The following is a 17,034-nucleotide window of genomic DNA, read 5'->3' as shown; positions in this document are numbered from 1 at the left end:
CTAATGTAATAAAGGTATTCATTATTCCATGTCTAAAATAAACTAATATTACCTTCCTTCTTTATTGGAAGTTTGGGAACATTACATGGCAACTGCTCTATTATGTATTTTTATAATCCCCTCTTTTCTCGTTATTTTATAATCTGTTTTATTCCTTTTAATGAAGCTCTCAACAAAAGATATTGTGCAAAAGGTTATGACTTATCCTTTTGGTAAACTATTTTTATTAGTCTATGCCAAAATTAAACAAGTATCATTATCCCCTTTGGACCAAAGTAATATATAGATTGTTTTTTCAGCTGGGTGTGCTTTTCCAACATGATATAATACTGCCATGTCCTGTCACAACCTTTTTCTTTCAGAAGGTTTGGTATAATAATATTTGATGCCTTTTCCCCCAAGGAATTCCTCAGACATTCCATTTAGAAAATTAAATAAAGATCAGAACAGAAATAGAGAGTAAAAAAAGATCAACAAAACCAAGAGGTAGTTCTTTGAAAAGAAAACAGACAAACTCTTAATAAACTAAGAAAAAAAAGAAAAGACTCACATCAGAAAGAAAATGGAAAAAATTATACTTGATACCATGGAAACACAATCATTAGAGATTCTTTTGAACAAGAATATACCAACAGGGGCTGGGGATGTGGCTCAAGCGGTAGCGCGCTTGCCTGGCATGCGTGGGGCCCGGGTTCGATCCTCAGCACCACATACCAACAAAGATGTTGTGTCCGCCGAGAACTAAAAAATAAATATTAAAAATTCTCTCTCTCTCTCTCTCTCTCTCTCTCTCTCTCTCTCTCTCTCTCTCTCTCTCTCTCTCTCCTCTCTCACTCTCTCTTAAAAAAAAAAGAATATACCAACAAATTTGACAATCTGGAAGAAATGAAAAATTTTCTAGGCACATATACCTTGTCAAATATGAATCATGAAAAAATAGAAAACCTAAAAAGATGAATCAAAAGCAATGATGAAATAAATACTTCTGAATTATTAATAAAAAGTATCAAAGAAAAATCAAAGATCACATGGCTTCACTTCTGAATTTTGCCAAATATTTAAAGAAAAAGTAGTACCAATTCTCCCTAAGATATTTCAAAAAAACAGAAGAGGAAAGAATTCATCAGCTCTTTCCTGAATATACCTTATTGGATATCCAGTTTTCTCAGATCCTAAAGGTAAAACCATCCTGGATTCCACAATTTCTGAGTCAATTATTTGTAGAGTACACTACCTCCATGGCTTGCTAATTGCCGGTGTCTTTGTAAAAATAAATCAAACAAAAACACTAGCATGAAATTTAAACTCTAGGTTTTTTGAGATGGTAGAATAGAGAAGGTCATTTTCCTGGTGACTACATGGTGTGAAACCAAGAAAGCAGACAAGGAGCTTCTCAGCAAGGTGAATGAATAATAACAAGGGAGGGACATTACTGTAAATAATTTAATACTAGAAACTCAAAGTAGATCAGGGACTCAGGAGGATGGATATAATAAAATAAGGAAGAAATCATTAGTGCCACAGCATCTGCCATGGCAAGAGGCACCAGCTGAAGAAACCCCTCTATGATCAAGGTTGAAGGATAAGGGAATTAAAGGAACCCGCATTTCTAGGAGGACTGAGGTATGTCTGGGTAGAGAGTTTCAAGATCAAAAACAATGCCCAACTAAAATAAAAGGAACTGCACAATATCCTCGTGTGGGAAGGAGACTTCATCTTTCCCAGTGGCACATAGAGCAAGGGACAATTTTGCGGTTGTGGCATGGGTGCCAGAAGCTAGGAAGCCAATTCCTGGCAAAAGAAAAAAAATGAGTTTGGCCCAAAATACAGGCCTGGTAAACCCATACTGCATGGTATAGAGTAGAGCATGCCTAAATGATAAACAAAGTAAAAAATGATGAGAGGTTTACACAGGAGACTACTGGTCATGGAATCCTACCCAGCTCTCCCCCTCTCTCTCAAATCTGGATGCTTGCAGGACAGGCTGGGAGAGATGCACCTGGCCAGGAATTCATAAGGGAAGGACAGGAGAGATCAAGTTTGGAGACTGAACCTGAGACCAGGAAATGTGGGGTCCACAGGTGACATAGTGTACTAAGAATTGTACCTCCACCACATGAGTGGAACCAAGTAGAGATCCCTGGGGTAGTCTTCCAGCATGGACTGTCTATTGCTGGTCCCTGAAGGTGCACTAATTTAAAATCTCCAGGCCAACTGACATTCAATGAAAAGACTCAGGCCTATTTAAGCCTAAACCCTGACTCCAAGAGTTCTGCCTACAGGATTAACTCTCTCACTCTAGCAACCTCACCTAACATTGCTGAGAAGGGAAGCTGAGAATCTTTTGAACTTCAACAGAAACAATTCTTTAACTTTTCATTGAGATTCTTTTTCCTTTTTTTCCCTCTGATTAAGTGTGACCTTAATGGTTCATGTACTTGTATACATATTCATATTCACATTTTTCTCATTTCTAGCATTTTTGAAGCCAGTTTTTTGTTGTTGTTTTTTGTTTGTTTGTTTGTTTGTTTGTTTGGATGGGGCACTGTTGGGGATTGAACTCAGGGGCATTCAACTACTGAGCCACAACCCAGCCTTATTTGTATTTTATTTAGAGACAGGGTCTCACAGAGTGCCTTGCTTTTGCTAAGGCTTCCTTTGAATTCACAATCCACCTGCTTCAGCCTCCTAAGCCACTAGTATTAGAAGTGTACACCATGTACCCAGCAAAGACAAGTTATTTTCTATAAATCAGTTTTTTGAAGGCTAGGGATGTTTCATTATTATATTTCCATTTTGTTTTATATTATTATATTTTTATTTTTAAAATTTTACTTTATATATTTTTCTCACTTATCTGTTTCCCCTGATTCTCTTCCTCTTTTCTTCTGCTAATGGCCAATCTCCATTTTCTCTCTTTCACTCTTCCTTTAATATTTTTACATCTATATTATCTCCTCCTCCCTCATAACCATCACATCCTATATCACTTCTGTTTTCTCTCTGTCCACCATTTGAAATTGTAAACCGTTCTGCAAACGTACTATTTTTATTGCAGCAGTAACAGATCATACCATTTCTGTTTACTGTGACAACATTGTAGACATCATAGCAGGAACTATTTGATTTAATACTGAATATTGTTTACATTGGTTATTGCTATTATTTGTCTTCCCCTAAATCGCGAGGTACTGGAAAGCATACAGGATAGAAACTGTACTTCAGATCCATACTATTAGATGAATAGATCCACAAACAACATGAAAAAGCAAGAGAAAAAAACACCCCAAACAAACCAAGTACTTCAATAACAGAATCCATCAATACCACAGTGGAAGAAATGTCAGAAAAGTAGTTTAAAATGTACATAGTTCAACTACTCTGTCAGATAAAGGCCAACATAAGGAGTGAAATTAGAGAGAAAATACAAGTAAACATGGTTTCAATAATGAGACAGAGATTTTGAAAAAAAAAATCAAGCAGAAATCATCAAAATGAAGAAATCAATAAAAAAATTAAAAATTAAAATGAAAGTATCACCAACAGACTACACCACTTAGAAGGCAGAGTTTTAGGCAAAAAGACAAAATATGTGGTACCCAGAAAACACCAAATTTAAGATGTATTGGGAAAAATGAAGACTCAGAAATATAAACCAAAGGAATGCAGAATATTTTCAATGAAGAAAATTTCCCAAACCTAAAGAATGAAATACAAAATCAAACACAGGAGGCTTAGAGGGCCTCATGTAATTTTCATGTTCTCAAAATTACATGAGAACCACACCAAGCCACATGGATAAGAAAATGCATCATCTACAGAATAAGAATGGTATTTTAGATTGCCCAAGAAAAATGATAGGTCAAATTTAGAGGAAAACCAATCTAGATCTCATCTGATTTTTCATCTCAGACCCTCAATGCTAAGAAGTATTGGAAATAATATAAACTAATCTCTGAAAAAAAGGATGCCAGCCAAGAATACTATACCCAGAAAAATTAAGCTTCAGAATTGACAATGAAAAAAAAAATTCCAGTATAAACAAAAGTTAAAATAATACACAAGAAATACTGTACTAAAAAACATACTCAAGGGCTGGGGTTGTGGCTCAGTGGTAGAACAGTTGCCTAGCATGTGTGAGGCACTGGGTTTGATCTTTGGTATCACATAATAAAATAAAAAGGTTATTTGCCCACCTACAACTAAAAATAAAACAAATATTTTTTAAAAATCCACTCAATAAAATATTTCATGAAGAAGAAATGAAAAAGCAAAGGGAGAAACTAAACTAGCAGAATAATTAATAAAAGGAGAAACCACTTCAAATTCAAAAACAGAAATAAATGACAAGAAATAAAAATCATATATCAATAATAACATTGAATGTAAATGACCTAAACTCATCAATCAAAAGACATAGACCTGCAGAATGGATTAATAAACAAGATCCAACAATACACTGTCTCCAAGAGACTTATTGATAGCCAAAGGCATTCAAATATTGAAGGTAAAAGGATGGGAAAAAACATATCATTCACATGGAACTTGTAACAAGCAGGGGTTTCTATCCTAATATTAGACAAAGTGCACTTCAAGCCAAAGTTAACCAGAAGGGATAAAGAAGGACATTTCATTGAAGGAATTACACATCAACAAGACATAACAATCATAAATATGTATTCCCCCCAAAATGGAGCATCTACATACATCAACCAAACCCTTTTCAATTTCAAGAAGCAAACAAACCACAACATAATAGTACTGGGTGACTTTAACACACCTCTCTCACCACTGGACAGATCGTCCAAACAAAAACTTAATAAAGAAGGTATAGACAGATTCTCAGCCAAATTCTACAAGACATTCAAAGAAGAATTAACATCAATAGTCCTCAAAGTATTCCATCAAATGGAAAAGGAGGAAACCCTTCCAAATTCATTCTATAAGGCTAATATCACCCTGATACCAAAACCAGACAAAGACACATCAAGGAAAGAAAACTTCAGAACAATATCCCTGATGAATATAGATGCAAAAATTCTCAATAAAATTCTGGCAAATCACACACAAAAACACATTAAAAATATAGTGCACCACAATCAAGTGGGGTAATCTCAAGGATGCAGAGTTGGTTCAACATATGGAAATCAATAAACATAATTCATCATATTAACAGACTTAAAAGCAAGAATCATGTGATCATCTCAAGAGATGCAGAAAAACTATTTGACAAAATATAGCAAATCTTCATGTTCAAAACACTAGAAAAACTAGGGATAATAGAAACATACCTCAGCATTATAAAATCTATATATGCTACACCCAAGGCCAGCATCATTCTAAATGGAAAAAAAATTAAAAAGCATTCCCTCTAAAAACTGAAACAAAGCAAAGATGTCCTCTTTTATTCAACCACTTCTATTCAACATCATCCTTGAAACTCTAGCCAGAGCAATTAGACAGAAGGAACAAATTAAAGTAATACAAATAGGTAAAGAAGAACTCAAACTATCACTATTTGCTGATGACATGCTTCTATAACTAGAAGATCCAAAAAATTCCACCAGAAAACTTCTATAACTAATAAGTGAATTCAGCAAAATAGCAGGATATAAAAATCAACACTTATAAATCAACACATTCCTATACATCAGTGATGAATCCACTGAAAGAGAAATTAGGAAAACTACCCCATTCACAATAGCCTCAAAAAAAATAAAATATCTGGGAATCAATTTATCAAAAGAAGTGAAAGACCTCTATAGTGAAAAGAGAGAGCCATCAGAATGGGAGAAAATTTTTACCACATGCACATATCAGATACAGCATATATAAAGAACTCAAAAAGCTAAACACCAAAAATCCAAATAACCCAATCAATAAATGGGCTAAAGAACTGAACAGACACTTCACAGAAAAAGAAATACAATCAATCAACAAATATATGAAAAAAATGTTCAACATCTCTAGCAATTAGTGAAATGCAAATTAAAACTACACTGAGGTTCCATCTCACTCCAGTCAGAATGGCAATTATCAAGAATTTGAGCAACAATAAGAGCTGGCAAGGATGTGGGGGAAAAGGTACACTAATTCACTTCTGGTAGGATTTCAAAATAGTACAACCACTCTGGAAAGCAGTATGGAGATTCCTTATAAAACTTGAAATGGAACCATCATTTGACCCAGCTATCCCACTTCTTAGTCTATACCCAAAGGAATTAAAAACAGCATATACAGTGATTCAGCCCACCTCAATGTTTACATCAGCTCAATTCACAATAACTTAACTGTGGAAGCAACCTCGATACCCTTCAATAGATGAATGGATAAAGAAACTGGAATATTACTCAGCCATAATGGAGAATTAAATTATGACATGTACAGGTAAATGGAAGGAGTTGGAGAATATCATGCTAAGCGAAGTAAGCCAAAAAACCAAAGGAAAAATATTTTCTCTGATAAGTGGATGCTAATCCATAATGGGGGGAGCAAGAGAAGAATAGAGAAACTTTGGATTAATCAGGGGGGAGGGGAAGGGGTATGGGAGGGGGAGATGGTGGAATGAGATGGACAATATTGCTCTATATACAGCTATGATTGCATGAATGGCGTGACTCTACCTCATATGCAACCAAAGAAATGAAAAGTTGTCCTCCATTTGTATAAAAAATAAAATTAAATAAAAAATAAAATATATACTGAAATTTATATGGAACCACAGAAAACATCAAATAGCCAAAGTCATCTTGAGTGAAAAGAATAAAGCAAGAGGCAATTAGTAAATTTTAAAATTTACTGTAATTTTAAAATGTAGTACATTTTAAAATTTACTACAATGCTATAATAATCAAAACAGCATTGTATTGGCATAGAAACAGACACAAAGACCATTGCAATAGAACAGAGAGCCTTGAAGTAAACTCTCATGTTTACAGACAATTATCAACAAAACTCCTAATAGCATGCATTGAAGAAAGTACAGTTTTGCCAATAAATTGTGCCAGGAAAATAGAATATCCAAATGCAAAAAAAAAAAAAAACTGATACTAGATCACTACTTTTTACCAGATACAAAAATCAACTCAAGATGGATTAAAATTTAAATGTAAGAACTGAAGCTCTGAAACTATTAGCAGAAGATATAGGAGAAAGACTTCATGATTTTGGAGTGGTGAAATGCGTTTTTGAAGATGACTCCAAAAGCACAGGAAAGAAAAGCAAAAAAAAAAAAAATGGACAAGATGCATTTAAAGATCCATAAAACTGAAAGTTTCTGCACAGTAAATAATCAACAGAGCAAAGAGACCACCTACCCAATAAAAAGAGAATTTTCAAAATCTACATCTTACAGTTAATATCCAAAATATATAAGGAACTCCAAAAGTTCAGTAACATAAAAACAAATAACCCAATTATAAACAGGAAACAGACCTAAAAAGACATCTCTTAAAACAAGAGATACAAATGACCAAGAGTTTTATGAAAAAGAATCTCAAAAAATCACTAATCACCAAGGAAATGCAAATCAAAACCACAGTAAGATATCACCTCACCCTAGTATAAATGGTTACAATCACAAACACAAATGAAAATAAGTGTTAGTGAAGATGTAGAAAAAAGGCAACCTTTGTACGCTGTTGGTGGGAATATAAGTAAGTCAAGTCATGATGTAAAATACTATATAGGTTCCTTGAGAAATTAAATATACAAGTAACATATGATCCAGCAAACCCACTCCTAGGTATATATCCAAAGGAATTAAAATCAGTATATAGAGAAGACATCTGCAGTACAATCACAGCATCTGGGGAAGCTGAGGCAGGAGATCACAAGTTTGAGGCCAATTTGGCAATTTCATGAGACTTTGTCTCAAAATGAAAAATAAAAGGGCTGAGGAGTATCTAGCTCAGTGGTAGAGGTTCCCTGGGTTAAATTTCCAATACAAAAAAAAGACATTTGCACTCCTATATTTATTGTAGCACTCTTCACAACAGCCTAGAAATGAAAATGACTAAAGTATCCATCAACTGATAAATGGATAAAGAACCATGGTGTATATAAACAATTAAATACTATTTAATAATAAAAATAATGAAATATCATTTGGGACAACATGGATGGAACTATTTCACAGTTTTCCTAGCCCTTCTGTTACTCAATGAACTGATTTTACCTCTGTCTTTCAGTTATTTTATTTCCAGATGCCCTACTTAACCTATATTGTTATCTTTCTAATTAATGCAATATTTTTAAAAATCATTATTTTTGCTCTTCTATATATAAGTTTGAAAATTTTTATTAATAAAATATTTAAAGGAAAGTTTAATCCCTCTTGGGATGGATATTTATTTCTACTGTGAAGAAATGTTCCAGTTGCTTTTCCTTATTTATTTGGATATCCAGTTCTTCCTTTATCCTATCTTAGTTAAAAATAGTATTTGTTATGGTTTGGATGTGATGTGTCCCCCAAAATCTCATGTGTGAGAAAAATTCAAGAAAATTCGAAGGTGAAATTATTGGGTTATGAGAGCCTTAACCCAATCAATGAATTAATCCTCTGATGGGGATTAACTCAGTGGTAGCTTAAAGCATGTAGATTGTGACTAGAGGAGGTGGGCACTGTGGGCCTGCTTTTGGAGTATATATTTTATCTCTGGCTAGTTGAGTCTCTCACTGCTTCATGATAATCATGTGAGACAATTCCCTCTGCCACACTCCTCTTCCTTGATATTTTGCCTCACTTCAAGCCTCATGGAATAGAGTCAACCTTCTATGGACTGACACTTCTGAAACTGTGAGGCCCCAACATAAACTTTACCTCCTCTAATTGTTCTGTTCAGGTCACTGCATTGAAAAAGCTCACTAAAAAACTATTCTTACCCTACTACCAAAAATGGCATTTTTTATTATCAGGGATTCATGTATAAGTGAGTTTATTTGAGGACATTACATTGTGTTCTATTGGCCTATTTGCTTATCTGTGAAACTGTAAAAAATAATTTCTAGATTTTATTTTTTTTATTAGTTGTTCAAAACATTACAAAGCTCATGACATATCATCTTCCATACATTTGATTCGAGTGGGTTATGAACTCCCATTTTTTTACCCCAAATACAAGTTGCAGAATCACATTGGTTAGGACAGGAAAGGTAGAGAAATACAACAGTCATTAATATGGTATTATGTAAAAATGTGGATGTGTAACCGATGTAATTTCTAGATTTTGCAAAATGATTCTTAATACCTAGCAGAGTGTGTCCTCATTGTTTTTCTTTCTTGAGAGTATGCTGACACTTTAGGGACATTTGCAAGTAAATTTAAAATCTAGAATCAGCCTAAAAAGATTCATACATATAATAAACAAAGTTTCTTTTAGGGGGAATGGGAATTACCATATACTATAGACTAAATCTGAGAATAATGAGCCTGTCTATAATTTTGAAAATTCACACAAATATAACAAGTCATTACTTACTTGAGTTTTCATTAATTTCTCTCAATATATGTATATATCATATATATAAAATGTGTGTGAATGTGCATGTATATCTTGAACACCAGAATTTTTATTACACATATTTGAAAGTTATATATTGTTTAATTTTATCTTTATACTATTTTTTGCTACAGTAACAAATTATGTGTTTATATTTCAATCTTACATGCTCAACTTTTAAAAATATTTATACTAATTTGACAGTTTATCTTAAGTAGTATCCACATACATTCTAATAGCCTATTAACAATAAAAGATGACTCTTATTTTCTGATCTTTGTTCCTTTATTTTTTCCAATTCCTATTACAGCAATTTGTAGTATCATCTTTTAAAATGTTCAGTAGAAATGCTGATGGCAGGTACTGTTTTCTATTTCCCAATTGTAAAGTAAAGCCTTTCCAAATTAAGTATTTACTATGGATGTTGTTGCTGTCATAACTGTAGATATTCCTTTCTAGTCTGCTAATGTTTATTATAAATGAATGCTAATTTTATAAATGTCTATTATATGTCAGATTACATATGTTTTTTTCTCATCTACTTTTCCCATGAGGTGTGCCAGACTTGAACTTAGTTGTCCTCAGGTCAATTCCTCAAGCTTCCACCTATTCTGTTCCCACTGCAAAATATATGACACCAATTTCTTATGATCTGTATTCTCTAACACCTGGATGCAAGCTACATTCAGCCAAGAGGTGACAACAGCCCAAGAAGATTAAAATGCCAGTTTATTTTTTTTATTTTTTTTTTCTCTCTGCAGCAAGTCAGTTCTCTTTCAATGGCTATATCCATGTGGCTCTAAATTCTTTCATATTGCTCAATCATGGTTTCTTATGCTGCTGTCTGAAACTCTTACTCCCCAGGAACAATAACTTTTCGCTTTGTTTCTTTATCACACAGATTATGATGCCTTCTGAATATTGCTAAGTATTCTATTAAAGTATCCTTGACTGGCTTCTCAAATAAACAGTTTCCAGCATTAAATTTCGAGTTATATATTTAGAGTAGGTCCTGTTTCCTGGATAACCCCTGATGGTTATAGTTGGCCAATAATATTGATGATCAGTTTTTATCATGTGAAACTCTTTTCATTTATAGCAAAAACTGTACTTTGTCACATATGTGTGGGGGGTTGTGTATATTACATATGTAAGTATGCATTAATATGAATATTCAACATTCTATGACTCTAATGTAGATATTTACTCAACTTTTAAAATTTTGCACAGTACATATAAAGCTCTAGAATATGGCCTATGGAAAATTACCCAAGTGGTACCTAAAAGGATGCTATAGCCTTATGTAGATTTATCAAAAAACATTAAAATGTCTAAATCATTCAAGAGCTACAGAAATAACATTATGTTATGCCCAAGTAATTAAAAAGTAGGAAATAATAAAGATAAGGGAAGAACTAATGAATTGGAAGATGAAAGAGTCAACTAATGAAATGTAGATTTTATATCAATTATAATTATAAAAGGTATCAATTATAATAAAAATAATAAATAAATATTAATTAAATAATATTTTACCAATTATACCAACAGAAAGAACGTAAAGATATAAGGAGAACACTATAAAACATGTTTACCATTACATCAGGATAACAAATGGTAAATAAGAAAAACAATTCGGCCTATATAATTATTTTAGCTAATAAATTCAAAGGAATGATACAATTATTATTCTGCAGCTCACTCAACTGGGATGATGAACCTCCATGACTACAAACCAAAAATATTTCCTAATGGAAGTGCAAAGTTTCACCTCTAAACTTCTAGAGTGATCTTGCCAATAAACAAATAAATAAACCTTCACCTGATCAAGCTTATTATAACTGTTGAGGGCTCTTGATATTGTGTGCCAGCTGTATCAATTTTATGATCCCACTCTCTGTATTATCAAATACATTTGTGAATTTCAACAATAAAATTATTTTATTGCAAATATTACTGTAAATTTAAAAACTCAATTAAATTAGAAAACAATAAGCAAAATATAGAAGACTAAATAGGCTCATAAAAATAGAAAACATAATGGAACAACTCAAATTATAACTGTAATCAAAACCCAAGGCATCCTCAAATGTTCCAAACTAGCCAGGTTTGTGGGTTTATGGGTTCCTTACAATAAATGCTTAAAGAAAAAATAATCAACTAAGTAAAATCTTCAAAACCCCACAAAAATTGGGAAAATACTCCTCTCTCTTACCATTCTAGCTCACTTTGATGCAAATACCATCCATATTAAGTATTTATATTAAGGATGTCCCCCAAAAAGAACATTTCTGTCAAACTCACAGACAAATATCATAAATAACTTCATAGTATAGAGTGGCAAATTAATAAGTAGCCTGTGCCCAAAGAATGCAAAGATACTGCATTAGATAAAAATAGTGACCAGATATGGTAGCACATGCCTGTAATCCCAGTCACCTGAAAGGCTGAGGCAGGAAAAATGCTAGTTCCAGGATACCAGGCTAGCCTCAGCAATTTAGCCTGACACTATCTTTAAAAACAAAAAAAGAAAGAGAAAAATAGGAATGTAGCTAAGTGGTAAAGCACCCCTGGGTTCATTCTCTAGTACCAAAAGAAAAGGAAAAAGAAAAAAATAGTGTAGTGCTATTTACTGCAATAATAGATAGGCAAGAAAAAATATGATTATGTTCTTCATATAAAATTTTCCACAAGTTCATTGTAATAACTTTTACCTGACTTTGATTAGAATGGACTCTCTGTCACATACAAATATAAGTAAATATGAAATGTTAGGAACATACCTAAATATTTCTGGAAAAATCACAAAGAAATATGGAAATCTAGATTGGAATATACAAGAAAAAATGCACAAGAACACCTAAATAAAGAAATATGAATAATGAGAAGAAACATAACAGTAACAATATGATCCTATGATTAAAGTATCAAAGTAATTGACATTCAATTATCCAAAGAAAAATTTTAAAAACTAGCATATAAAATCATTATAGCATAACTGGAAGCCTAGTCACAAAAATCAATAACTAATTAGAAAATGTAATGAAAAATTTGCCATTTATAACAGCAAAATATGTAAAATGAATCTAGTGGAAACTTCAAACTATATTTATGGGCTCAAATATAAAAATTTACTGATAGAATTAGGAGAGAAATGTCCCAAATAGAGCAGTATACTAGATTTATTCAGGGGAAAAATGGTAAACATGTTACCTGTCCTTATTTACAGAGATAATTGTCTTATCCATATGTTCCAAGATAACGAACAAGTTGGGGTTGCTATTTCCCATGCCCAAAACTCAACCATGGAACCACTTAAGAAGGAATAAACAAAGAACAACATCATACAGATAATAAAAAAAAAAAAAGAGAAACCCTGGAGGAAGACTCATTCTGTTAAACAGAATTTGCATGAGGGTGTGCCCATAAGTGGAATTCTTTAAAATGTGCCTCAGAAAAGCATGAACTTTGGGATTGATCAAAGCAGACTAAGTTCAGGTACAGAACTAATATCCACCTGAAACCTCTTCAGTGGTTGATGAAGAGCTATTTAAATTATCTTAACATAAGGAATCAACTAAAATAGAATTAGAAAATAAGAGTAAATCACACAGAATATAGGTATGAATTGATTCCTCAGACAATTAGGAAATGCCCTTGATGTCAACAAAGAGAGGGATAAACATAATATCAGGATCCTCATTTTCTACTTCGGTATGTTTCAGGCTGTGACTGGAGAAAGGGGATTGACTCCTAACAGAAAATGGAGGAATCCTAGGGTCCTAGAGCAGTTAATGTTACAACATTTGATAATATCAAGGGGCTTCACATGACACTGCAGAGAGGTCACCAGAGATTCTTGTCAAGAAACCACTCCTTGCATCACATCATACCAGAAAGGGACAGGTCTGGCAGACCCCAAGAAGTAGTGACCAGAAGGAGTCCATGTACTTCTTATCAAGAGAATCTCAAAAAAATTAATTCTTTGGATTAAGGTTCTGGATTCAAGCCTTTGGAAGGACAGTAGCTAAACACCTAAGTAATCAAGATAAGACAGAGAACTGAGGGCACCATCCCCCCCAGGAAACAGACCACACAGATCAACCCACACTACCAGTCTTTGGAGGTCCCATGCTGGGCTCAGGCTCCACCTTACTCCCTACTGGGGACTCTCTGGGAAATGAGCTCCTTATTCCAAGCCCCTTTGCCTCACCTCAGTAGAGGGCGTCGCCCCAGCACCGGTGCAGAGTCAATGAGCTGAGTGTGTGAGCTCTCAAGGAACTCCTCTCCTCCAGAACAAAGGCCGGCTGTCCCAGCACCGCCCGGCAGTTATAGCCTGAGACCACGTGGGCCGGACCACAGGACCGGAAGTACCAAACCCGACTTCCTTTTCACGAGGCTGTGGTGAGTGAGGCCTTGGACTGAACGCATAGCCTCAGGCCTACTGAGATAGACTAGCAGGTGTTGACAGGTGTCTTGGTAGGTACCTAAGTTCAACCGCCACCCCCCCAAAAAATGTGAGTCCCCACAAACACGCCCGCCCTTCCCTTCCCCTGAAAAGGAGGCCCCACAGGGCCCGCCCGCTCCCAGAAGCCCTCAGACATGGCAGTTAGGCCCAAAGATCTGGCGTCTCCCCCCAGGACTTGAGGAACAAAGGCTGTCTGGGGCGGGCGGGCTTAGGTCAGCAGAGTGGGGCATCTCAGGCCCTGCGGGTTAAGGAGAGAAACTTGGTGAAGATTGAGGGGACTCCATGCCCCCGAGCCCAGAGCGCCCCCCAGGGGTGGGCTTACAGAACTCGGTCCCTGATGTCTACAGACCTACTAAAGGTGGGGGCGGGGGTCGCGGTGGCGGGTGGCGTGCAGTGTGTGTGTGTGTGTGTGTGTGTGTGTGCGTGCGCGCGCCCGTGTGTGTGTGTGCGTGTGTGTGCGTGTGTGTGTGTGTGTGTGTGTGTATGTGTGTGTGTGTGTTTTCTCAGTCTCTTTGTCCTCCGGAGATTCAGCGAGCTGGGAGCTTTGCTCCAAAGGGCTGGCAGCCTGTCAGAAGAGGGCGAGAGATTCCCCAGCCATAGGAAGGGTCCAGAGGAGGACTCTGATCACTGTGGAAACCACACTCATCTTAACGCTTGGGACTCAGGTGTCTCCTGGTGTCCTGGGTGCCTCTGAATGAAGTAGTGAGTGAGCCCACCACTGCTCTAGAGCACTCCCCTCCAGGAAAGCGGCAGAGGGGGCCAGGGTGCTCTCTCTCTGATGACCTTGCTCACTTGTCGCCATTCTCCCCAATCCAGGTCCCAGCCTTTCCATCCCTTGTGCCAACACTCCTTGCCTGCTGTCCCTGACAACAGTCATGCCTAGGGGTCAGAAGAGTAAGCTGCGTTCCCGAGCCAAGCGCCAGCAGGCCCGCGATGAGACCCAGGGCCTCAGGGGTGCTCAGGCCACTGCAGAGGAGGAAGTGGGGTCTCCCTGCTCCTCTCCTCTTGATGAGGGTGCACTTCCAAGCTCCCCTGCTGCTGGCATTAGCCAGGTGTCTCAGAGAGCCCCACCCTCTAGCTCTCTTGGTGCAGGTGATTCCTGCAAAAGCTCTGAAGCAGGTGCCCAGGAGAGAATGCCAGGCAGCTCCCAGGCAGCAGCCTCTCCTGAGAGCTCACGCAGAGATCCTCTCACCAGGAAGGCCAGTCTGTTGGTGCAGTACTTGCTGGAGAAGTATAAAACAAAAGAGCCCATTACACAGGCAGATATGCTGAAGGTGGTCAACAAGAAGTACAAGGAGTACTTCCCTGAGATCCTCAGGAGAACCTCCGAACGTGTGGAGCTGGTCTTTGGCCTAGAGTTGAAGGAAGTGGATCCCAACAGTCACTCCTACGTCCTTATCAGCAAGCTGGGGCTCTCCAGTGAAGGAAGTCTGAGTGGCAGTAGGGGCTTGCCCAAGACCGGTCTCCTGATGACCCTCCTGGGTGTGATCTTCATGAAGGGCAACCGTGCCACTGAGGCAGAGATCTGGGAATTCCTGAATGTGTTGGGGATCTATGCTGGGAGGAGGCACTTGATCTTTGGGGAGCCCCGGAAGCTCATCACCAAAGATTTAGTGCAGGAAAAGTACCTGGAGTACCGCCAGGTGCCTGGTAGTGACCCTCCCAGCTTTGAATTCCTCTGGGGTCCCAGAGCCCATGCAGAAACCAGCAAAATGAAGGTCCTGGAGGTTTTGGCCAAGATTAATGATACCAACCCTAATGCCTTCCCTAATCTGTATGAGGAGGCTTTGAAAGATGAGGAGGAGAAAGCAGGAGAGAAAGCTGTGGGTAGAGTGGGTGCACCTACCAGGCCTAGGGCTGTTTCCAAGGTCCTGCCCCACAGACCGTCTCACATCTAGTTGTGTCTGAGGTCGGGTGTTCACTGTATATTTGAAGAGGAGTTAGCTTTTTGTGGGATGGAGAGCAGTGGGCTGGAGGAAGCAAAATGTTGGTGTCTTCTTTTCCTATTATGCATAAGTAGAAATCTTATTTGGGTTGTTATTTTACAATGTTGTTCCTTTTAATTGAAGATTTATTGTGCTTCTGTTTATAACCTTGTCAGTTATCTGGCTCTCACATTCACTGCAGTGTAATGGGTCTGGAAGGTACAGTTGTAGTAGTTCTAAGAAAAATTCACAGACCATGTTTTCTTTGTGATCCAGAACTAGTCAGCATGTTACCAGCACCAATGTGAAAGAACCCCATATTAAAAATCGTGTATGATATTATGAAGAAAAAATGTAAAAGATGTTTAATTCTTGGTATATTTGGAATTGTTTTAGTATAAATAAAAACACTTGATTTATTTAGATGTTTTGAAGAATTTTTTTGTTTGTTTTATCCTAGTACAAAGTATATCCTCTACTCTGTAGTGTACAAAAATAAAAGAAAGGAAAAGAAACACAAAAGAAGAAACAATATCTCTATGGTGGTGGTATTTTCTCAGTTTAAGTTATTTATTTGAAACTCAATTTTCATTATTTGCCAGAGTGAGTTCACTAAAAATATCTATAAAGCAAAGCTGCTACAATGAAGAATGTCCAAAGACTGAATTTTATAAAAGGTTTGTAAGTTATTTGACAATTTTTTCATTGTCATTAAGAAAATAAACAATAATATTTTTAAAATAAAATCATCCTATGATAATTGATCCTGGATATTTCTTAACTTTGGGTTTTTTTTTTGTACCAGGACCCTTGGCTATTAACTACTTAGCCACATCCCTAACCCTTTTTTATTTTGAGACAAGGTGTCTCCAAGTTGCTTAGAACCTTGCTAAGTTGCTGAAGCTAGCTTTGAACTTGCAATCCTCCTGTCTTAGCCTCCAGAGCCATTGGAATTACAAGTCTGCACCTCCATACCCATCCATGTTTTATATATAGTACATACATACCAAAAGTTACTTGGAAGACATGCCTGAGCAGAGTTACTTCACAGATGAGTAACTTGCAAGTTTCTTAAGTGGACAGGAAAGTAGTTGTCAGAGCTGGGACTAGGATCCTATTCTGGATTTGTCTGAGTCCATCA

At 36.5% G+C, this 17,034-nt stretch overlaps 1 protein-coding gene across 1 annotated transcript; it reads left to right on the top strand.

Moving 5' to 3' along the window:
* The first annotated feature begins 13,879 nt into the window (after positions 1–13,879).
* On the top strand, positions 13,880–16,262 carry LOC101961258 (melanoma-associated antigen B4). The gene is made up of 2 exons (XM_005329175.3): positions 13,880–13,979; positions 14,785–16,262. The coding sequence occupies exon 2, from the start codon at positions 14,844–14,846 to the stop codon at positions 15,864–15,866; it is 1,023 nt and encodes a 340-aa protein (XP_005329232.1). The 5' UTR covers positions 13,880–13,979; positions 14,785–14,843; the 3' UTR covers positions 15,867–16,262.
* The last annotated feature ends 772 nt before the right edge of the window (positions 16,263–17,034 follow it).

The sequence above is a fragment of the Ictidomys tridecemlineatus genome, chromosome X (genome assembly GCF_052094955.1).
Source record: "Ictidomys tridecemlineatus isolate mIctTri1 chromosome X, mIctTri1.hap1, whole genome shotgun sequence".
NCBI classification, from domain to species: domain Eukaryota; kingdom Metazoa; phylum Chordata; class Mammalia; order Rodentia; family Sciuridae; genus Ictidomys; species Ictidomys tridecemlineatus.
Note: the sequence above shows the minus strand (reverse complement) of the source record. Positions and strands in the feature narration are given on the sequence as shown.